Genomic DNA, 16,054 nt, shown 5'->3' on the forward strand with positions numbered 1-16,054 from the left:
TAACAGGTCCTGTGTGTCCCTGGTACCATATAGTAAGGACTTAAAAGAAAGGTAGTCTATGCCAATTGGGTATTCACCAATAAACCAATTAATATAATACTTAACTGCCTACACTACACTTAGAGCTAGATGAACGAAGCAGTTTTGCATTCATAAACAGCCCGATTTGCAGAATCGTTCCGTTTGAGATGGCAAAGATGCTTTTTCTTATGTACAAAGTCCAAATTGTGATTCAGTAACTTGCTACTGAATTGCAATTTGGGTTTTGCAATTCAGTATTTGGAAGGGTTATATTGAGGGCATCCCTTCCTAAAATCAAATTGCAGTGTTATGTACGAATGTTTTGCAACCGAAATGCGAAATGCATTTGCAAAACATTCACAATTTACTGCCAACTCAGTGTTAACCCACTTACAGATGGGAAGGGGCCCCCAAAGGACCCCTCCCTCTTTGAGAATGATAGCAAAAATATGATTAAGAGCAGCCAGCAGTTCATTTTTTCTTTTTAAACATATCCCATTTTCCTTTAATGAAAACAGGCTGAGTTAAAAAAAAAAAAGATTGCTTTATTTAAAAGTAATCACACATGGTGTTCTGCTGACCCCAGCAGGCCACCATCTCTGTGATTCAACGAATCCCAGTAGGTCACAAATTGCGACCTACCTCATTAATATTCATGAGATAGGTTTATTTGCGATGACTACTGATCGCTAATGAAACTCAAAAGAGTTTCATACATTAGGAATAGCAATTTCCTAATTGCGATTTAAAAAAATCACAATTAGCTAATCACTTTTTTTATTTTTGTACGTCTAGCCCTAAACTTCTTATGAAAAGCCATCCTTTTCCCCTAGACACTGTAAGAAGCCCAGCTGTTAGACATTTCTGCAGGCTCTTTAGCTTCTGCATCAATCTGGAAAAAAGCAAGTCTGGAATTCACTGAAACCCATAGACTTAGCATAAGCCACGGGGAGGAGTTTTGATCAAAATCATTAGTATGAAGGTGTCATTTGAAGTCTCCGTGTTTACGTATCATAGATCCCAGTCAGAAATAGTTACATAACAGAGATTTTTAAGGCACGTTTTACATTTCTCAGAACCCCAGAACCGCACATTCTGCAAGTTATTTACATTTTGCTGCGATAAAAACCCAATCTTTCAGCTGACTAGGCCCATTAAAAAAAGTTATCCATCTCATTTCATGATGTATTCCACAGTTTTGTACCTGCTTAATTAAAAACTATTATCATTCATATTTCTGTAATCGATCGTTCAGACAGTCATCAAAATTCTCTTTGCATCCCATTTACAATTCCATCTTACAAACCATAGGTGCAATTTAATTTTTCCACTAGATGGCTGCAGATAGCTCTTTTCCTCGATCGAGTCTAAGCCATGCCTCTATTAAATTATGATACATTATAACCTGTTTAATCATGCACTTAGAAAGTATATTCCTTCGTTTCTACATACTATATTACTATAAATAAACGTCTTTGCAACATTCGCATCTGCATCTATCTGCTCCTGGAGAGCACCAATGGACCGGAAATGCCCCTAACCTCAAAATGGGCACAGCAAGTTTCAGAACAAATGCAATTAAACTTACTGCTTGTCTTCTGGTTTAATCACTGATGGGTCCGTAAGATTTTCCCCAACACCTGTAGAAACCGAAAAAAATATATTCATGAAATTCAAGAAAATTCAAGAAACAAATTCAAGGAATTCAAAAATAATTTCAAGAAACAAATTCAAGAAAATGAATGGAGAGACTGCGACACATATTGCAAAGTTTATTAATAGCAATCACTGGTAGATAATGATCACACCACTGTGCTAGCTTTGCTGGCAAAATGCTGGTTTATTTACAACTGGCAAGCAGAGTACTTAGCCCTTTGGCTGAGCAGAACAAGCAACCTTGTCACCTAGGCTAACAAAAGGACCCAACCAGCCTCCCCAAAGAAACTCTGACCCGCAACATCCCGCCCCTCAACCATTTCTGAACTGCACACAACCTTTGAAATGCTATGAGTCCTTGTGGTCCTTTCACCAGTACACACATTAACCATCTGTGTCAAGTGTGCCAGCTCCTGGACCAGGCTCGCGTTCTTGTGGCAAATCTTGGCTTCATTGTTCTTTTCTCAATCTTACACCTCCCATCTTTAGCCCAATCAGCGGAACAGTTTGCTTTCCTCCACAACCAGAAAGACTCTACCCTGAAGTTTCAATTTTGTCCCCTCCCGCTGCAACTTGGAGCTTTATATGGTTTTTCATCCACCCTTCCAATGACCTTGTCAACTCTTCTAAATACAGGTTGTTTCCCTGCTCAGACAAGTGCACCCCATTATGCCTGAAAAAATGCAGGGACTCACAATAAAAACCCCAGGGTCCTGATAGCCCCGACCCCTGATTTCTACCTGCTGACCCCACCATGAGTCCACTCAGTTATCCAGACATGGGCCCTCATATCTTGACTCCTCTCCTCGGGGATGCCAGCTGCAATCTCTTATTGGTCTCCTGCCACCTTCCAGATGCCGCTCTCGTCCACACCATTTCCACGTGTGCCTCTTACCCTGCTGTCAACCCACTCATGTCTGGGCTACCCTTCTCACTGTCAGAAGACTCACCCTTCAATTGTTCCATTTGTGAACAATGGCCACTGTTGGTCTGAGCCCGTCCGAGACAAGTGTCAGACCCCTCTCACTCAGTCACCTACACCAGAAAGGTGTCCATCCTTACTTAGCGGTGGGTGGAACATGGTAGTTTCAGTTAGTGGAATGCTGCAAAGTTACATTAAAACTCTGCGAGATTCCGCAGAGTTCCGGAAGCAGGTGGAAATCAGTATGTCACACTGATTATTAGTGCCAGGATTTTGCTCCGTGCTGAGAAAAGCAGCGCAAACTGCATCACTTGGTGGTCTAGAGGGTGCTGCTGCTCAAGTTGAATTTACTGCAGCTCGAGTAGATTTTCTACTCAGGAAACAGCTTTTCCAACATGAATGGTCACAACCACCTGCACTAGGAAAATCATGCCAGGTGCCCTCCTTGCACCTGAAATCAATCTAGGGGATGGCAATTCTCACTTGCCAAACCTACCGTTGGCGAGCCGTGCTTGAGAAAGAACTCTGCCATGCGGCAATCATCAGAATTAGGCCGGGACTCCTCTTTACATGTGTAAAACGGAGTGGCCAAAACTGAGCAAGCTTCACCAGCGGAGTGGAGTTTATCAAGCACCCAGATTCCTTAGCCAAAAAATACCATGGCCCTTTGCCACACCTCCCCAGCAGACTCCTCACTAGGCATTTCTGGCTCCGTGATTCTTACCAGCACTGACATAGGAGAAGCCCTGTTCTCCACCACCTAAGCAGACATATGTGGGACCTGTTCCTCACCTGCAGCCCTTCCGGGACCACCCACACCATTTATAGCCCTATCTGCCTCTTCTTGCTCAGATCCTGAATTTTTCGCTAAATAGAAAGTATGATTAAATTGGAAGTATTTCTGTTCATGGAATGAGACCCAGACAGCTTTTGAACCATACAATGTCAAAAGGTGAAGTCACAGGAAATTAAGAATTAAATTCTTCCGGGGAAATATGCATAAGCATTGTTCTATTTAAATAAATATCATTGCTAATTTTTAAAAAACATATATATCTAAGGTTTCAAAAGTGTGCTGTACCTCTTGAGCCGCATGTCTCTAAATTTATAATTCAGCATTATTATTACTCCTTTAGTGCTGGTTGTGTGACAGTAATAGCAGAAGCAGTAATTGACAAGCATATAGGATATAGTGGCAGAAGTACTAGCTATAATAGTTATACTAGTGTTCTAACAATAGCAACATTCAGACAAGTAGCAGGAGTATACGTCCTAGTAATAGTAGTGTTAGCAACAGCACTTTTGAGAGTAGAAATAGTAATTGTTTTGTAGTAGTATTAGTAGTAGTGTTGAAGTGTATCCCTAGTAATAGCTGAAACATTAGCAATAACAGTATTAAAAGTTCTGGTACGGTAGTGTATTAGCATTGTTGTGTAGCCATTTTAGTTATATCGGCATCCATGTTATTTTAGGAAACTAGGCCTGGCACTGTACACTTTAACCTAGATCAGCTTTGTTTTTATTATTTTAACAATAGCCACATTTGCAGTCTTGTTTTAATTTTTCTATCTAGCTGTTCTTTGCCTGGGCCAGCAGTGTGTTCTTAAACAAGACATTTCTTTCACTCTGTGCTTTCTGAAGGCTGCAGTGAGATAGGTTGCCGGCAAAAGTGGTAAGCTTTGTCTCTAATATTCACAGAAACATACACACTCCTTCATGGGGGTCCTTTCTTGGAACATCAGTTGTTTTATTATAAAAACACTACTTTGACCCATGTACATTAGAGGGAGATTCCAGCCAGATGACCACAACTGTATGCTGATCACTGAGTGCTTCGCTGCAGTTGCTTATGTAGACTACAGGCCTCTTACTCAGGTATGAGGGATGATATCTTCCCAGGGGGAACCTGAAGGGCAGAATTAGAGCTTAACATGCTGTGCTCTAACATAGCCTAGGTAGAAACTATCTATTCAAAGCCTAGTGACAATATGGTAGTGTTATTCTTGTGCTTTACTCTCCTTGTCACCCTTTTAATCCTGTTGTGCTCCATCGTCCTAGGTATTGCAATACATGCTTTATTATCTAAGATGCAGTTACTTCAATAAAACTTTATTGAACTTTATCCTGCCTCTGATTGTCCTTGCATATTTGAGACTAATGTAACAGAGAAACGGATGAGATCTAAGTGACCACGATTTCCCTGAGGAGTCATTTATGTCATGTTCTCAGTTGCCCAATCATCCCTACTCTTAGATGAGGCACTGCTAGTTAGCTGGAGCAAAACCCGGATTAGGCTGACATGTGTCACCTGTAGTGGGTTGAGACTCAGTCCTCCATAGTGCATGCGATTCTGCTATCCAAATCCTGGAGTCGCATTAGGATAATGACAGCCTAAGCAACAGTATTAGCAGTAATCAAAACAGTAGCTGTAGTAGTACTACCTTAAGCAGTAGCATTAAAAGTAGTGTTGTGGTATAAGTAACAGAAGCAAAAATTGAAGTAGTAGTAGTGGCCGCTGCCACTGAACGGGGATGGCAGGACGGATGGGATGGAGCGGAGAGAGTTAAAAAGTATAAAAATAAAAAGAGCCCACTTACCTTCTCCTTTGGGAGATGCGGTGTGTCTCCGCTCCATCCTCGTCCTCTTCCGGGCAGCACAAAGGCTCCCAGCCAGTCATGACACTGTTGTCAGCAGCATCACAGCGGCGTTGTTATTGGTCTGTGCGGCCTGCTTCGGCACTCAGATTAGGAGTCTGTGCATGTTCTCCACTCGGCTGTGCAATGCAGCTGGGTAGAGAACATGTAAAGTGCACGTCTGTTTAGTCATCCCAAAACAGCCAGCCAAACAGACATGTGCACTTTATGGTGCACATACCCCTCCTCCACCCCTATCCAGACCAGCCCCGCACCTTTACTGCTAGGAAAAATAAAATGATAATAACATAGTGTTATTATCATTTTATTTTGCCTTTTGCTAAAATCCAGTGGGGTGACACTCCTCTGCCTTAGTGGAGGAGCCACCGCTGGGTAGTAGTAGTAGTAGCAATACTTGCAGTAGTAATGATAATAGCAGTAGCTATGAATGTAATCTCTTCATTTAATTTCTTTCATGATCCACTCATTCCTTAACTTTGTATGCTTGCCTTAAAGAAAAGTAAACTGCTCTCTCTTTTTTTATGTTTAGTTGCATCACTTGCTTGTGAAACCCATGATCTTGTGACTTTTAAATCTGCAATTTACAATACCATGAGTCCTGCATCACTTAAGTGACCTTTCTAAGTACCCAGACCCTATCCATAAAGTGACAGGATGTCTACCTGGGATGAAAGCGTTTTACTCTTAGGGCCAAAGTCTCAATAACCTTATGGGTCTGCCAACTTCTGAGTCCAGCACACATAATCAACAGGTGCTGTATCTGTACAGAAGACTGGGGCAGTGTGTAAGGACAGGTATACCTCCATTACCAATCCAACCATAGCAACTAGAATTTATACATCTATGCAAAACAAAGCAGCATACTCTTGATCACTGAATCGTCTACTCTGACTCCTATCACAGACCGGATTTGCTGAGGTTCATCAAGGCTGAATTTCAGATATGCCCAAAAAAGCTGTTAGTGTAAAAAAGAAGCAATTATTTTGAGCAGCGTGTATGTGGTCATCTTAAAAACAGTCAACTAGTGGCAAGTAACACTGTAGGGACAGGTGTAATTGGTGGATATTAACCCCCAGGGTGCCTGGGGTGAGCTAGTCTCGTCCAGGCACACAGTCCCCATGTGCCTGGGATGAGACCAGCTCGTCCTACACCAGGCCCATGGGCCTCCCTCCCACACCCCCCAGTTGGGGGTGGAAGGGGAAGCACTTCCCCTTCCACCCGCCCCCCCCCCCCCTCAGCAAGCTGATGACGTCAGCACGATCACAGCGCGCCAACGTCATCAGAAGCTGCAGAGGCCTCGCTAGAAGTAATTTGCTTCCAGCGTGTCGAGAGAAAGGACTCTTTAGAGGTGAGTCCTTCTCTTTTTGGGGGTTTTGGGGGGAAAACAGACACAGGGGGAAAGGAAAGAGTTTTTCCTTTACCCCATGCCTGTTTTCAATGGATTCCTGCTCCATGGTCATGGGTGGGGCCCGCGATCGTGGAGAGGAATCCCCACTAGGCACCAGGGATTTCCTCTGGATTGCATTTTGGGAGTGACCCCTTGGGCAAGGGTCACTCCCCTGGGGGCAATAATAAATCCTGTTTTGCCCTGCCCCCGGGTGCAGATCGGCCGTTTTTTAAGCTGATCTGCCCCCAAGGGAGGTCGAAACCCACTAGGAACCAGGGATTTTATTCTCATGACGTTTTTTGCCAGCGACCCCTTAGGCAAGGGTCGCTGCTCCAGGGCAATATTTTTTTTAATGTTTTGGCCCCCCTTGGGGCTAAATCGGCCATGTTTTTGGCCGATCTTGCCCCCGGGGGGGGGTTGAAACCCACTAGGCCCCCGGCATTGTGTGTTGTGTATGTGTGTTTTGTGTCTTCGGGGCACCCCTTGGGCAAGGGTCACCCACCCCAAAGGGGGGAAATTAGTGTTGGCCATTTCTGCCCCCCTTGGGGGCAAATGGGCCTTTTTCTTTTAGGCCCACCTGCCCCCAAAGAGGGCAGAAACCACCAATACATCAGGGATTTTTTTTTTTTTTCCCCTTTGTTTTTTTTGTGCTGGGTGTGCCCCCTTTCGCCCTGTTTGGCAAGGGTCACCCCCTAAAGGGGGCACAGAGCTGTCGGCCATTTCTGCCCCCCTGGGGCAGATGGGCCTTTTCCTTTTATCCAAGGAGGGCAGAAACCACCAATACGCCAGGGATCTTGTGTGTGTGTGTGTGTGTGTGTGTTTTGTGGCAAGGGTCGCTGCCCCGTGGGCAATATTTTTTAAAATGTTTCGGTCCTCCCTGGGGCTAGATTGGCCATGTTTTTGACCGGAGGGGCCGAAACCCACTAGGCCCCAGGGATTGTGTGTTGTGTGTGTGTGTTTTGTGTCTTGGGGGCACCCCTTGGGCAAGGGTCACCCCCCAAAGGGGGCACATTACTGATGGCCCTTTCTGCCCTTTTTTTGTTTCCCTTAATTTTTTTGTGCTCGGGGTGCCCCTTTTCGCCTCCTTTGGCAAGGGTCGTGCCCCCCCTCCCCCGGGGTACAGAGCTGTTGGCCATTTCTTCCCCCCTTGGGGACAGATCAGCCTATTTTGTTTAGGCCCATCTGCCTCCAAGGGGGGCAGAATCCGCTTAGGCACCAGGGACGATTTCTAAGTTCTTGGTGGCGGGGTGTTTGTCAACTGGCGAAGTATTTGTATTTGTGATTATAACAGTTTATTTCTTCTTTTTGTTCTAGTTCAAAGCTTTTGCTTCCTTTGCTGTGGATCCTTGCGGTTTTGGCAGTAGTTGTCCTGCAGTTTGCACAGTTGAGTGTTTTAGGTAGGTAAAAGCAATTTACTCCAAAGGAGTATTGTTGACATGCATGAAGGACATGTTTGTAGGTGGTGTACTAAATGCAGGATTGTGTGTGAAATTGTCCTTAGATTTGAAAACAATTACATTTGTGTTGTCATATGTCTAATTTGCTTTATTTCTTTTTTCTTTTTAGTGGGGTATCATTTGTGATTGCTGTGTCTGTGCAGAGTAGTTGCTGGTAAGTAGCTTTTTCAGGCAAGTGAGTGGTATAATTTTTTAGTACATAACTCTTTGTGATAAAGCTACACTTTGTTTATTACTTATTTTAGTGCTAGTTGTTGTTGGCAATCCATTTGTTGTTAGAAAGGATCATGGCTAGCCGCAAAGTGATCGCTCAGCAGGTTGCTGGCATGCTTTTTGAGTCGTCTTCTGACCATGATTATGAGACTGACTCAGCATCCGAGGCAGAGGAGGAAGTGAGAGATTCTGGCAGTGAGTTTTCTGTCCAAGAGGATTCTTCTGATGAGGAAGCCACTCTCAGTGCAGATGAAGGGCCTGTTTTAGAGGAGGACATTGATGTGCCAAGAATGCAGCAGCATGGGGCTGAATGGTTTCCCATTAGAAGACCTGACACCTGGATTGCCCCAAACATGAAGCAGCCACAGTTACCTGCATTTACTGGTTTCCCAGGGTGTAGAGTCAATACGGAAAACTTTTTGCCTGTCAATTTCTTTCACTTGTTTATGGACAATGTATTTTTGGAAGAGATTGTTGAGCAGACTAATTTGTATGCGGAGCAATATTTGAGGGACAACGCTGCCAGACTTGAGCCTCAGTCTAGAGCTACTCAGTGGGTTCCCACATATCTGGAAGAGATGAAAAAGTTTTTAGGCTTGACTTTTTTGAGAGGGTTGATAAGGAAGCAGTCACTGGCTTCTTATTGATCTACTAGTCCCTTGATGGCAACGGCTATATTTCCTGCAACTATGACTCGTACTCGCTATTTGCTTCTTCTTCGTATGCTGCATTTTGTAGACAATGCTTTAGCCTTGCCACAAGATCACCCTGATTGTGACCGTCTTTTTAAGATTAGGCCTGTCCTTGATCATTTTGTAGATCGTTTTTCAGAGGTGTATGTTCCAGGCAAAGAGATAAGTGTGGATGAGCCTTTGGTCCTGTTTAAGGGGCGTTTTGTTTTTGAGCAGTACATTCCTAGTGAGAGGGCACGGTATGGAATTGAATTGTATATGCTGTCAGAAAGTAGTACAGGATACGTGTATAATTTCCGGGTCAACACTGGTAGGGATTTCAGTATTGACACCCCCCTGGTTGTCCGCCCACTTTTGCAATTAGCAAGAAAATTGTGTGGCAACTTGGTAGATGACTGTTTAACAAAGGTCACCATTTGTACATAGATAATTCCTACACTGGGGTGCAGTTGTTCAAGGAGTTGTTTAGAGTGGACACTGTTGCTTATGGCACAATCCGTTCTAACCGGAACGGCTATCCAAGGGAGCTTGTCTGTAAAAAACTTGAGAGGGGACAGTGCAGTGCCTTGCGGAGTAATGATCTGCTAGCCCTGACATTCTCAGACAGGAGGGATGTGTACATGCTATCTACCATCTATGATGAGAGTACTTCCCCTGTGACTGTTTGGGGTCAGGCTGCTGAAGTGCGTAATCCTGCGTGCATTTTGGACTACAATAGGCACATGGGTGATGTTGATAGAGTAGATCAGAGGTTGGAACCTTATACTGCTGTTTGTAAGTCTTACATGCAGTATAAAAAGTTGGCCCTACATTTATTTAATTTGGCAACTCTTAATGCTTTTATTGTGTTCAAGGATTGTTCACCTGAGTCAAGGATGAAATTTGTTAAATTTCAGGAGTCAGTGATAGAGAGCCTTATTGTGGTGGAACAGGCAAGAGTTCCTAAAGTAGCAGTGGTGGAGAATGTGGCTAGATTAAAAGATCGCCACTTTCCAGATCACACCCTCCCACTCACAAAAATGACTTGCCCACTAAGAAATGTAGAGTATGTGCCCGAAGAGGTTTCCGGAGGCAAAGACAGATGTACTGCCCTGATTGCCCTTCAAAGCCTGGGCTGTGTGGCCGGCTGTTTCCGGAGTTACCACACCCCAACAATATTTTGGAAAATACCGTGAGCGTAAACTGCCTGTTTTATATTTTCAGATGTTCAAATTCACATTTCTGTCATGTTTTCAGTTAAAGCTTTTGAGTTTGTAGTTTTGTACTTATTTTACAATTAGTTAGTGGTTTCTTTGTTGTTTCTAAACAAAAAAAAAGTGATGGCTGTGTGCGTGGGGTGGTGCTTGGCTGGCTGTGTGCTTGGGGTGGCGCTTGGCTGGCAGTGTGCGTGGAGTGGCGTTGGCTGGTGGTCTGCGTGGATTGGCGATTGGCTGGCAGTGTGTGTGGAGTGGTGCTTGGCTGGCGGTGCCAGCCAAACGTCAGTCCACACATTCCTATCAGCTAGTGTGATTGCTGTATCAGGCATGTGGGCGTATGTAAGTGATGGGCCCTTGAGTGGCGCTGTCTGTCGATGCAAGTGTTGTAATGTGCTGGGCCCGTGGCTGGTGGAGTGAATGGTCGTGTGCATGTCATGTATGAAAGGTGTGTGAATAGACTATAAAACGGTTGGTGCCTTGACGCAGCTTTACAGCTCACGAGCTGTGAGTCATTGGTTCAGTTTTTTGGCCTTTCAGTTATTAACAGTGCATTTCACTTTTGTGAAATCTCTTGTTAATACAATTTGATCTACTGAACCATCACTCACCCTCATGCCAAATCCAACCAGTATGTGTGGTAAAAATGACAAAACCTGCTCAGCTGTAATCAGGCGTTGCGGCACACCTGTGACAAGCTAGATGTCTCAGGTGGGACCCCGATGAAGAAGCATGCCTCCAACTTGGTTGGTGGGTGAGGGGTCTTTTTAACATAACCTATGTGTGTTTCTTTTCACAATTTAGTGTTTGGAACATCACAGAAGTACGTGGACACATCAAAATGAGATATTACAAAACTACCTGTGATTGGGGGGGAGTGGACACCTATGTTTTTGGTTCCAGGTGCGGCCTTCATCTAGGGAAACCTACCAAACCCAGACTTTTTAAAAAACTAGACACCCCCAGAAGTCCAGGGATGTGTGGCTTGTGAGGATCCCTCAACATTTTCTTACCCAGACTCCTCTGGAAACCTCAAAATGTGCTAAAAAAAGCATATTTTCCTGACTTTTCTTTGTAGGCTCACCGCTCCGGCAAAAAGTTCCTACTGTCCAGCGTTTACCTCAGTCTCCCAAGTAAAATGACACCTCACTTGTGTGGGTCCCTAAAGCAGAGTCAGCCTAAAGATGTCTAAAAGAAAAATATGTGCTTATCAACTTCCTGTGCTATCCCCTCAATCTCTACAGGTTTTTGGCCTTTTTTATGTTGCAGGCACCTGGCCCACCCACACAAGTGAGGTATCATTCTTATCGGGAGACTTGGGGGAACACTAGATGGAAGGCAATTTGTGGTTCCTCTCAGGTTCCAGAACTTTCTCTCAACTAAATGTGAAGAAAAAGTGTTTCTTAGCCAAATTTTGACGTTTCCAATGGATTCTGGGTAAGAAAACACTGGGGTATCAATGGAAGTCACACCTCCCTGGACTCCCTCGGTGTCTAGTTTTCAGACGTGTTTGGGTTTGGTATGTTTCCCTACATGGCTACTGAGCCCAGGACCAAAAACACAGGTGCCCCCCCCCAAAAAAACAGATTTTTTGGGATAATTTTGATGTGTCCACGTTGTGTTTTGGGGCATTTCCTGTCGCGGGCACTAGGCTTACCCACACAAGTGAGGTATCATTTTTATCAGGATACTTGGGGGAACGCTGAGTGGAAGGAAATTTGTGGCTCCTCTCAGATTCCAGAACTTTCTGTCACCGAAATGTGAAGAAAAAGTGTTTTTTTAGCCAAATTTTGAGGTTTGCAAACGATTCTGGGTAACAGAACCTGGTGAGAGCCCCACAAGTCACCCATCTTGGATTCCCCTAGCTATCTAGTTTTAAAAAATGCACAGGTTTGGTAGGTTTCCCTAGGTGCCGGCTGAGCTAGAGGCCAAAATCCAAAGGTAGGCACTTTGCAAAAAACATCTTTGTTTTCTTTGGGAAAATGTGATGTGTCCACGTTGTGTTTTGGGGCATTTCCTGTCACGGGCGCTAGGCCTACCCACACAAGTGAGGTACCCTTTTTAATCTGGAGACTCGGGGAACACAGAATAGCAAAACAAATGTTATTGCCCCTTGTGTTTCTCTACATTTTTTCCTTCCAAATGTAAGACATTGTGTAAAAAAGACGTCTATTTGAGAAATGCCCTGTAATTCACATGCTAGGATGGGCACCCCAAAATTCAGAGATGTGCAAATAACCACTGCTTCTTAACACCTTATCTTGGGCCCATTTTGGAAATACAAAGGTTTTCTCGATACCTCTTTTTCACTCTTTGGGGCATATTTATACTCTGTTTGTGCCGGAATTGCGTAGTTTTTTTTTTACGCAAATCCGACGCAAAGCTAACTCCATATTTATACTTTGGCGTTAGACCCGTCTAGCGCCAAAGATCTTGGAGTTTGCGTAATTTTTTAGCGTGGACACCTACCTTGCATTAATGAGATGCAAGGTAGGCGTTCCCGTCTAAAAAATGACTCCAAGGCATGTGCGCCTTATTTAAACTCCCGTGCAAAAATGACGCACGGGAGTGGGCGGGTCAAAAAAAATGACATCCAGCTGCTTTTGCGTCATTTTTTAATGCCTGGTCAGGGCAGGCGTTAAGGGACCTGTGGGCTCGGAAGGAGCCCAGAGGTGCCCTCCCATGCCCCCAGGGACACCCCCTGCCACCCTTGCCCACCCCAGGAGGACGCCCAAGGATGGAGGGACCCATCCCAGGGAACTTAAGGTAAGTTCAGGTAAGTTTTTTATTTTTTATTTTTTTGTGGCATAGGGGGGCCTGATTTGTGCCCCCCTACATGCCACTATGCCCAATGACCATGCCCTGGGGACATAAGTCCCCTGGGCATGGCCATTGGGCAAGGGGGCATGACTCCTGTCTGTGCTAAGACAGGAGTCATTTCAATGGGGGTTGGGAGTAAAAAAAAATGGCGCAAATCGGGTTGAGGCCAATATTTTGCCTCAGACCTGACTTGCCCCATTTTTTTACGCCCAAGCTCCATTTTCCCGTACGCCGGTGCTGCCTGGTGTGGGTCATTTTTTTTTACGCACACCAGTCAGCTGCGCCGGCTAACGTCATTCCATGAATAAGGCGCCCGCATGGTGCTTTAGAATGGCGTTAGCCGGCGTTAAAATTTTTGACGCACAACTGCGTTGGCGCAGTTGTGCATCACAAAGTATAAATATGGCCCTTTATATTTCTGCAAATGAATTGCTGTATACCCGGTATAGAATGAAAACCCACTGCAAGGTGCAGCTCATTTATTGGCTCTGGGTACCTCGGGTTCTTGATGAACCTGCAAGCCCTATATAACCCTGCAACCAGAAGAGTCCAGCAGACGCAGTGGTATATTGCTTTCAAACATCTGACATCGCAAGAAAAAGTTATAGAGTAAAACGTGGAGAAAAATGTCTTTTTTTCCCCCTCAATTTCAATATTTTGTTATTTCAGCTGTTATTTTCTGTAGGAAACTCTTGTAGGATCTACAGAAATTACCCATTGTTGAATTCAGAATTTTGTCTACTTTTCAGAAATGTTTTGCTTTCTGGGATCCAGCATTGGTTTCACACCCATTTCTGTCACTAACTGGAAGGAGGCTTAAAGCACAACAAATCATAAAAATGGGGTATGTCCTAGTAGAATGCCAAAATTGTGTTGAAAAATTAGGTTTTCTGATTCAAGTCTGCCTGTTCCTGAAAGCTGGGAAGATGGTGATTTTAGCACTGCAAACTCTTTGTTGATGCCATTTCAGGGGAAAAAACACAAGCCTTCTTCTGCAGCCCTTTCTAAAAAAAAAAGAAAAAAACTACAACATTTTGGCTGTATTTTGGCTAATTTCTAGGTCTCCCTCAGGGGAACCCACAAACTCTGGGTACCTCTAGAATCCCTAGGATGTTGGAAAAAAAGGATGCAAATTTGATGTGGGTAGCTTATGTGGGTAAAAGGTTATGAGGGTCTAACTGCGAACTGCCTCAAATAGCCAAAAAAGGGGCTGCCATCTGAGTGGGAAAAGGCCTGACAGCAAAGGGGTTAAAGAAAGGCATTTGACTCAATGTTTGACATACCATCAAGGTAGAAATCCGTGACAGATTTACATCTTGGTTACCTGTAAGCTTTGAGAAGTGGGTCAGGACTTAGGAGCAATTAATGGGAAATAATTGTGGCACTGAGAGGGGAAATTGTTGGCACCGGAAGAGGTGTAGAAGTGACTACTGTATTGAAATCAAACTATTTACCATTGAATTAGCACATGGATAGATAGCCCTAGAGATTAAGACCTTGCATCTGCTGGCTCTAACAGGCTTAGTTGGTGAGCTTGATTTTGTGTTTTTACATCTGGACAGGGACATTTTAAACAGAATTTGCAGGTCCATCTTTGTATCGCATTCCAATGTCCTTTCTAAATATTCCTGCAGGCTCAATAAAAATGAACAAGGTCCTTACCATTCACAATCTTTTTTTTTTCTTATGGATACTATATCTTCTCAATGAGTAACCATCTCATTAATTAACTGGGTCAAATTAACTGGGTCAAACTGGATCAGGAAAATTCCACTATCCATAGACAAGTGCCAGATAATTTCTGCATGTCTTTTGGCAGAAAGAAAGGGTGACGCCGTCCTATGTGATAATTTGGCTTTGTAAAGTGGTGCATCAAATGCATCAAGGTGATAGAATTTTTTTTTGCAATTTTCTAACCACTGGCAATCACTCGGGGTAGAATTTAAACTCATTGTTCTTCTAACCACCATGCCACCTCAGATTAGACCCAACCATTTGCAAATCAGTGTTGGTCCTGCTCTAATAGGAACAGTCTTACCTGGTCCACCAAACCAAGTCCTCTACGAACCAAAACACAAGCAACCCCAAAACTGCTTTCATCCTAGTTGGGCCTCCTAAGTCGGATGCAGCTTGGTTTCAGTGGCACGGTGAACAAGGGACCCATGTCTGGACACAGCCTTGGCCACATATAGGGGGTGCATCAAACACACAAAAGGTGATGGGAGGAATGCTTGCAGTTTTTCTAAACATGGCAATCCCTCACGGTAGCATTCCAACCCACTGTTATTTTGCTCACTATGCTACCTAAGATTATACCCAGGCATATGCAAAGCATTTTTGGTCTGCTCCAATAGGGACCGCCCAGCCCAAACTGCCAAGCCAGGTCTTCTATGAGCCAGAACACAAGAAACCCAGGACCTGTTTTGCCCTAGCTGGGACTCTTCAGATGGGTGCAGCTTGGTTCTATTGGCACCCTGAGCAAAGAACGAATGTCTGGACACACCTCTGGCAACCTAGGGTGGCACATCAAATGCACAAAAGGTGATGGGAGGACTGCTTACAATTTGTCTAACCACTGGCAATCATTAGGGGTAGCATTCCAACCCATTGTTCTTTTGCTCACCATGCCACCTCAAATTAAACCCAAGCATATCCAAATCAGTCTTGGCACGACTCCAATAGGAACAGTTCAGCCTGAACTGCCAGGCTAGGTCCTCCCTGAACCAGAACACAAGCAACCCAAGGCTGGTACTGTCCAACGTTGGGGTTCTTTAGTTCAGTACAGCTTGGTTCCAGTGGCACAGTGATTAAGGAACCCATGTCTGGGCAGAACCCTGGCAACACAGGGTAGTACATGTACCAAACCCTTCCCAATTCAGCTTCCATCTTAGAATTGAAGGACACTTACTCTACATTAGATCTGAATTAAAAATTAATCATGTAAAAACAGTATTCAAAAATAAAAGTTCTAAATACCTACATCCAAGACTCTATAATTTACCTCATGCTCATCTACATCGATTAGACGCCGTGATAAAA

At 44.2% G+C, this 16,054-nt stretch overlaps 1 protein-coding gene across 1 annotated transcript in view; it reads right to left on the reverse strand.

Moving 5' to 3' along the window:
- Positions 1-16,054, reverse strand: part of TRPM6 (transient receptor potential cation channel subfamily M member 6) — a 1,083,502-nt gene that overhangs the window by 63,027 nt on the left and 1,004,421 nt on the right. The window contains exon 37 of the mRNA XM_069229129.1: positions 1,610-1,661. Within this exon, the coding sequence (XP_069085230.1) occupies positions 1,610-1,661 (52 nt within the window). The remainder of the gene's footprint in view (positions 1-1,609; positions 1,662-16,054) is intronic.

The sequence above is a fragment of the Pleurodeles waltl genome, chromosome 1_1 (genome assembly GCF_031143425.1).
Source record: "Pleurodeles waltl isolate 20211129_DDA chromosome 1_1, aPleWal1.hap1.20221129, whole genome shotgun sequence".
NCBI classification, from domain to species: Eukaryota; Metazoa; Chordata; class Amphibia; order Caudata; family Salamandridae; genus Pleurodeles; species Pleurodeles waltl.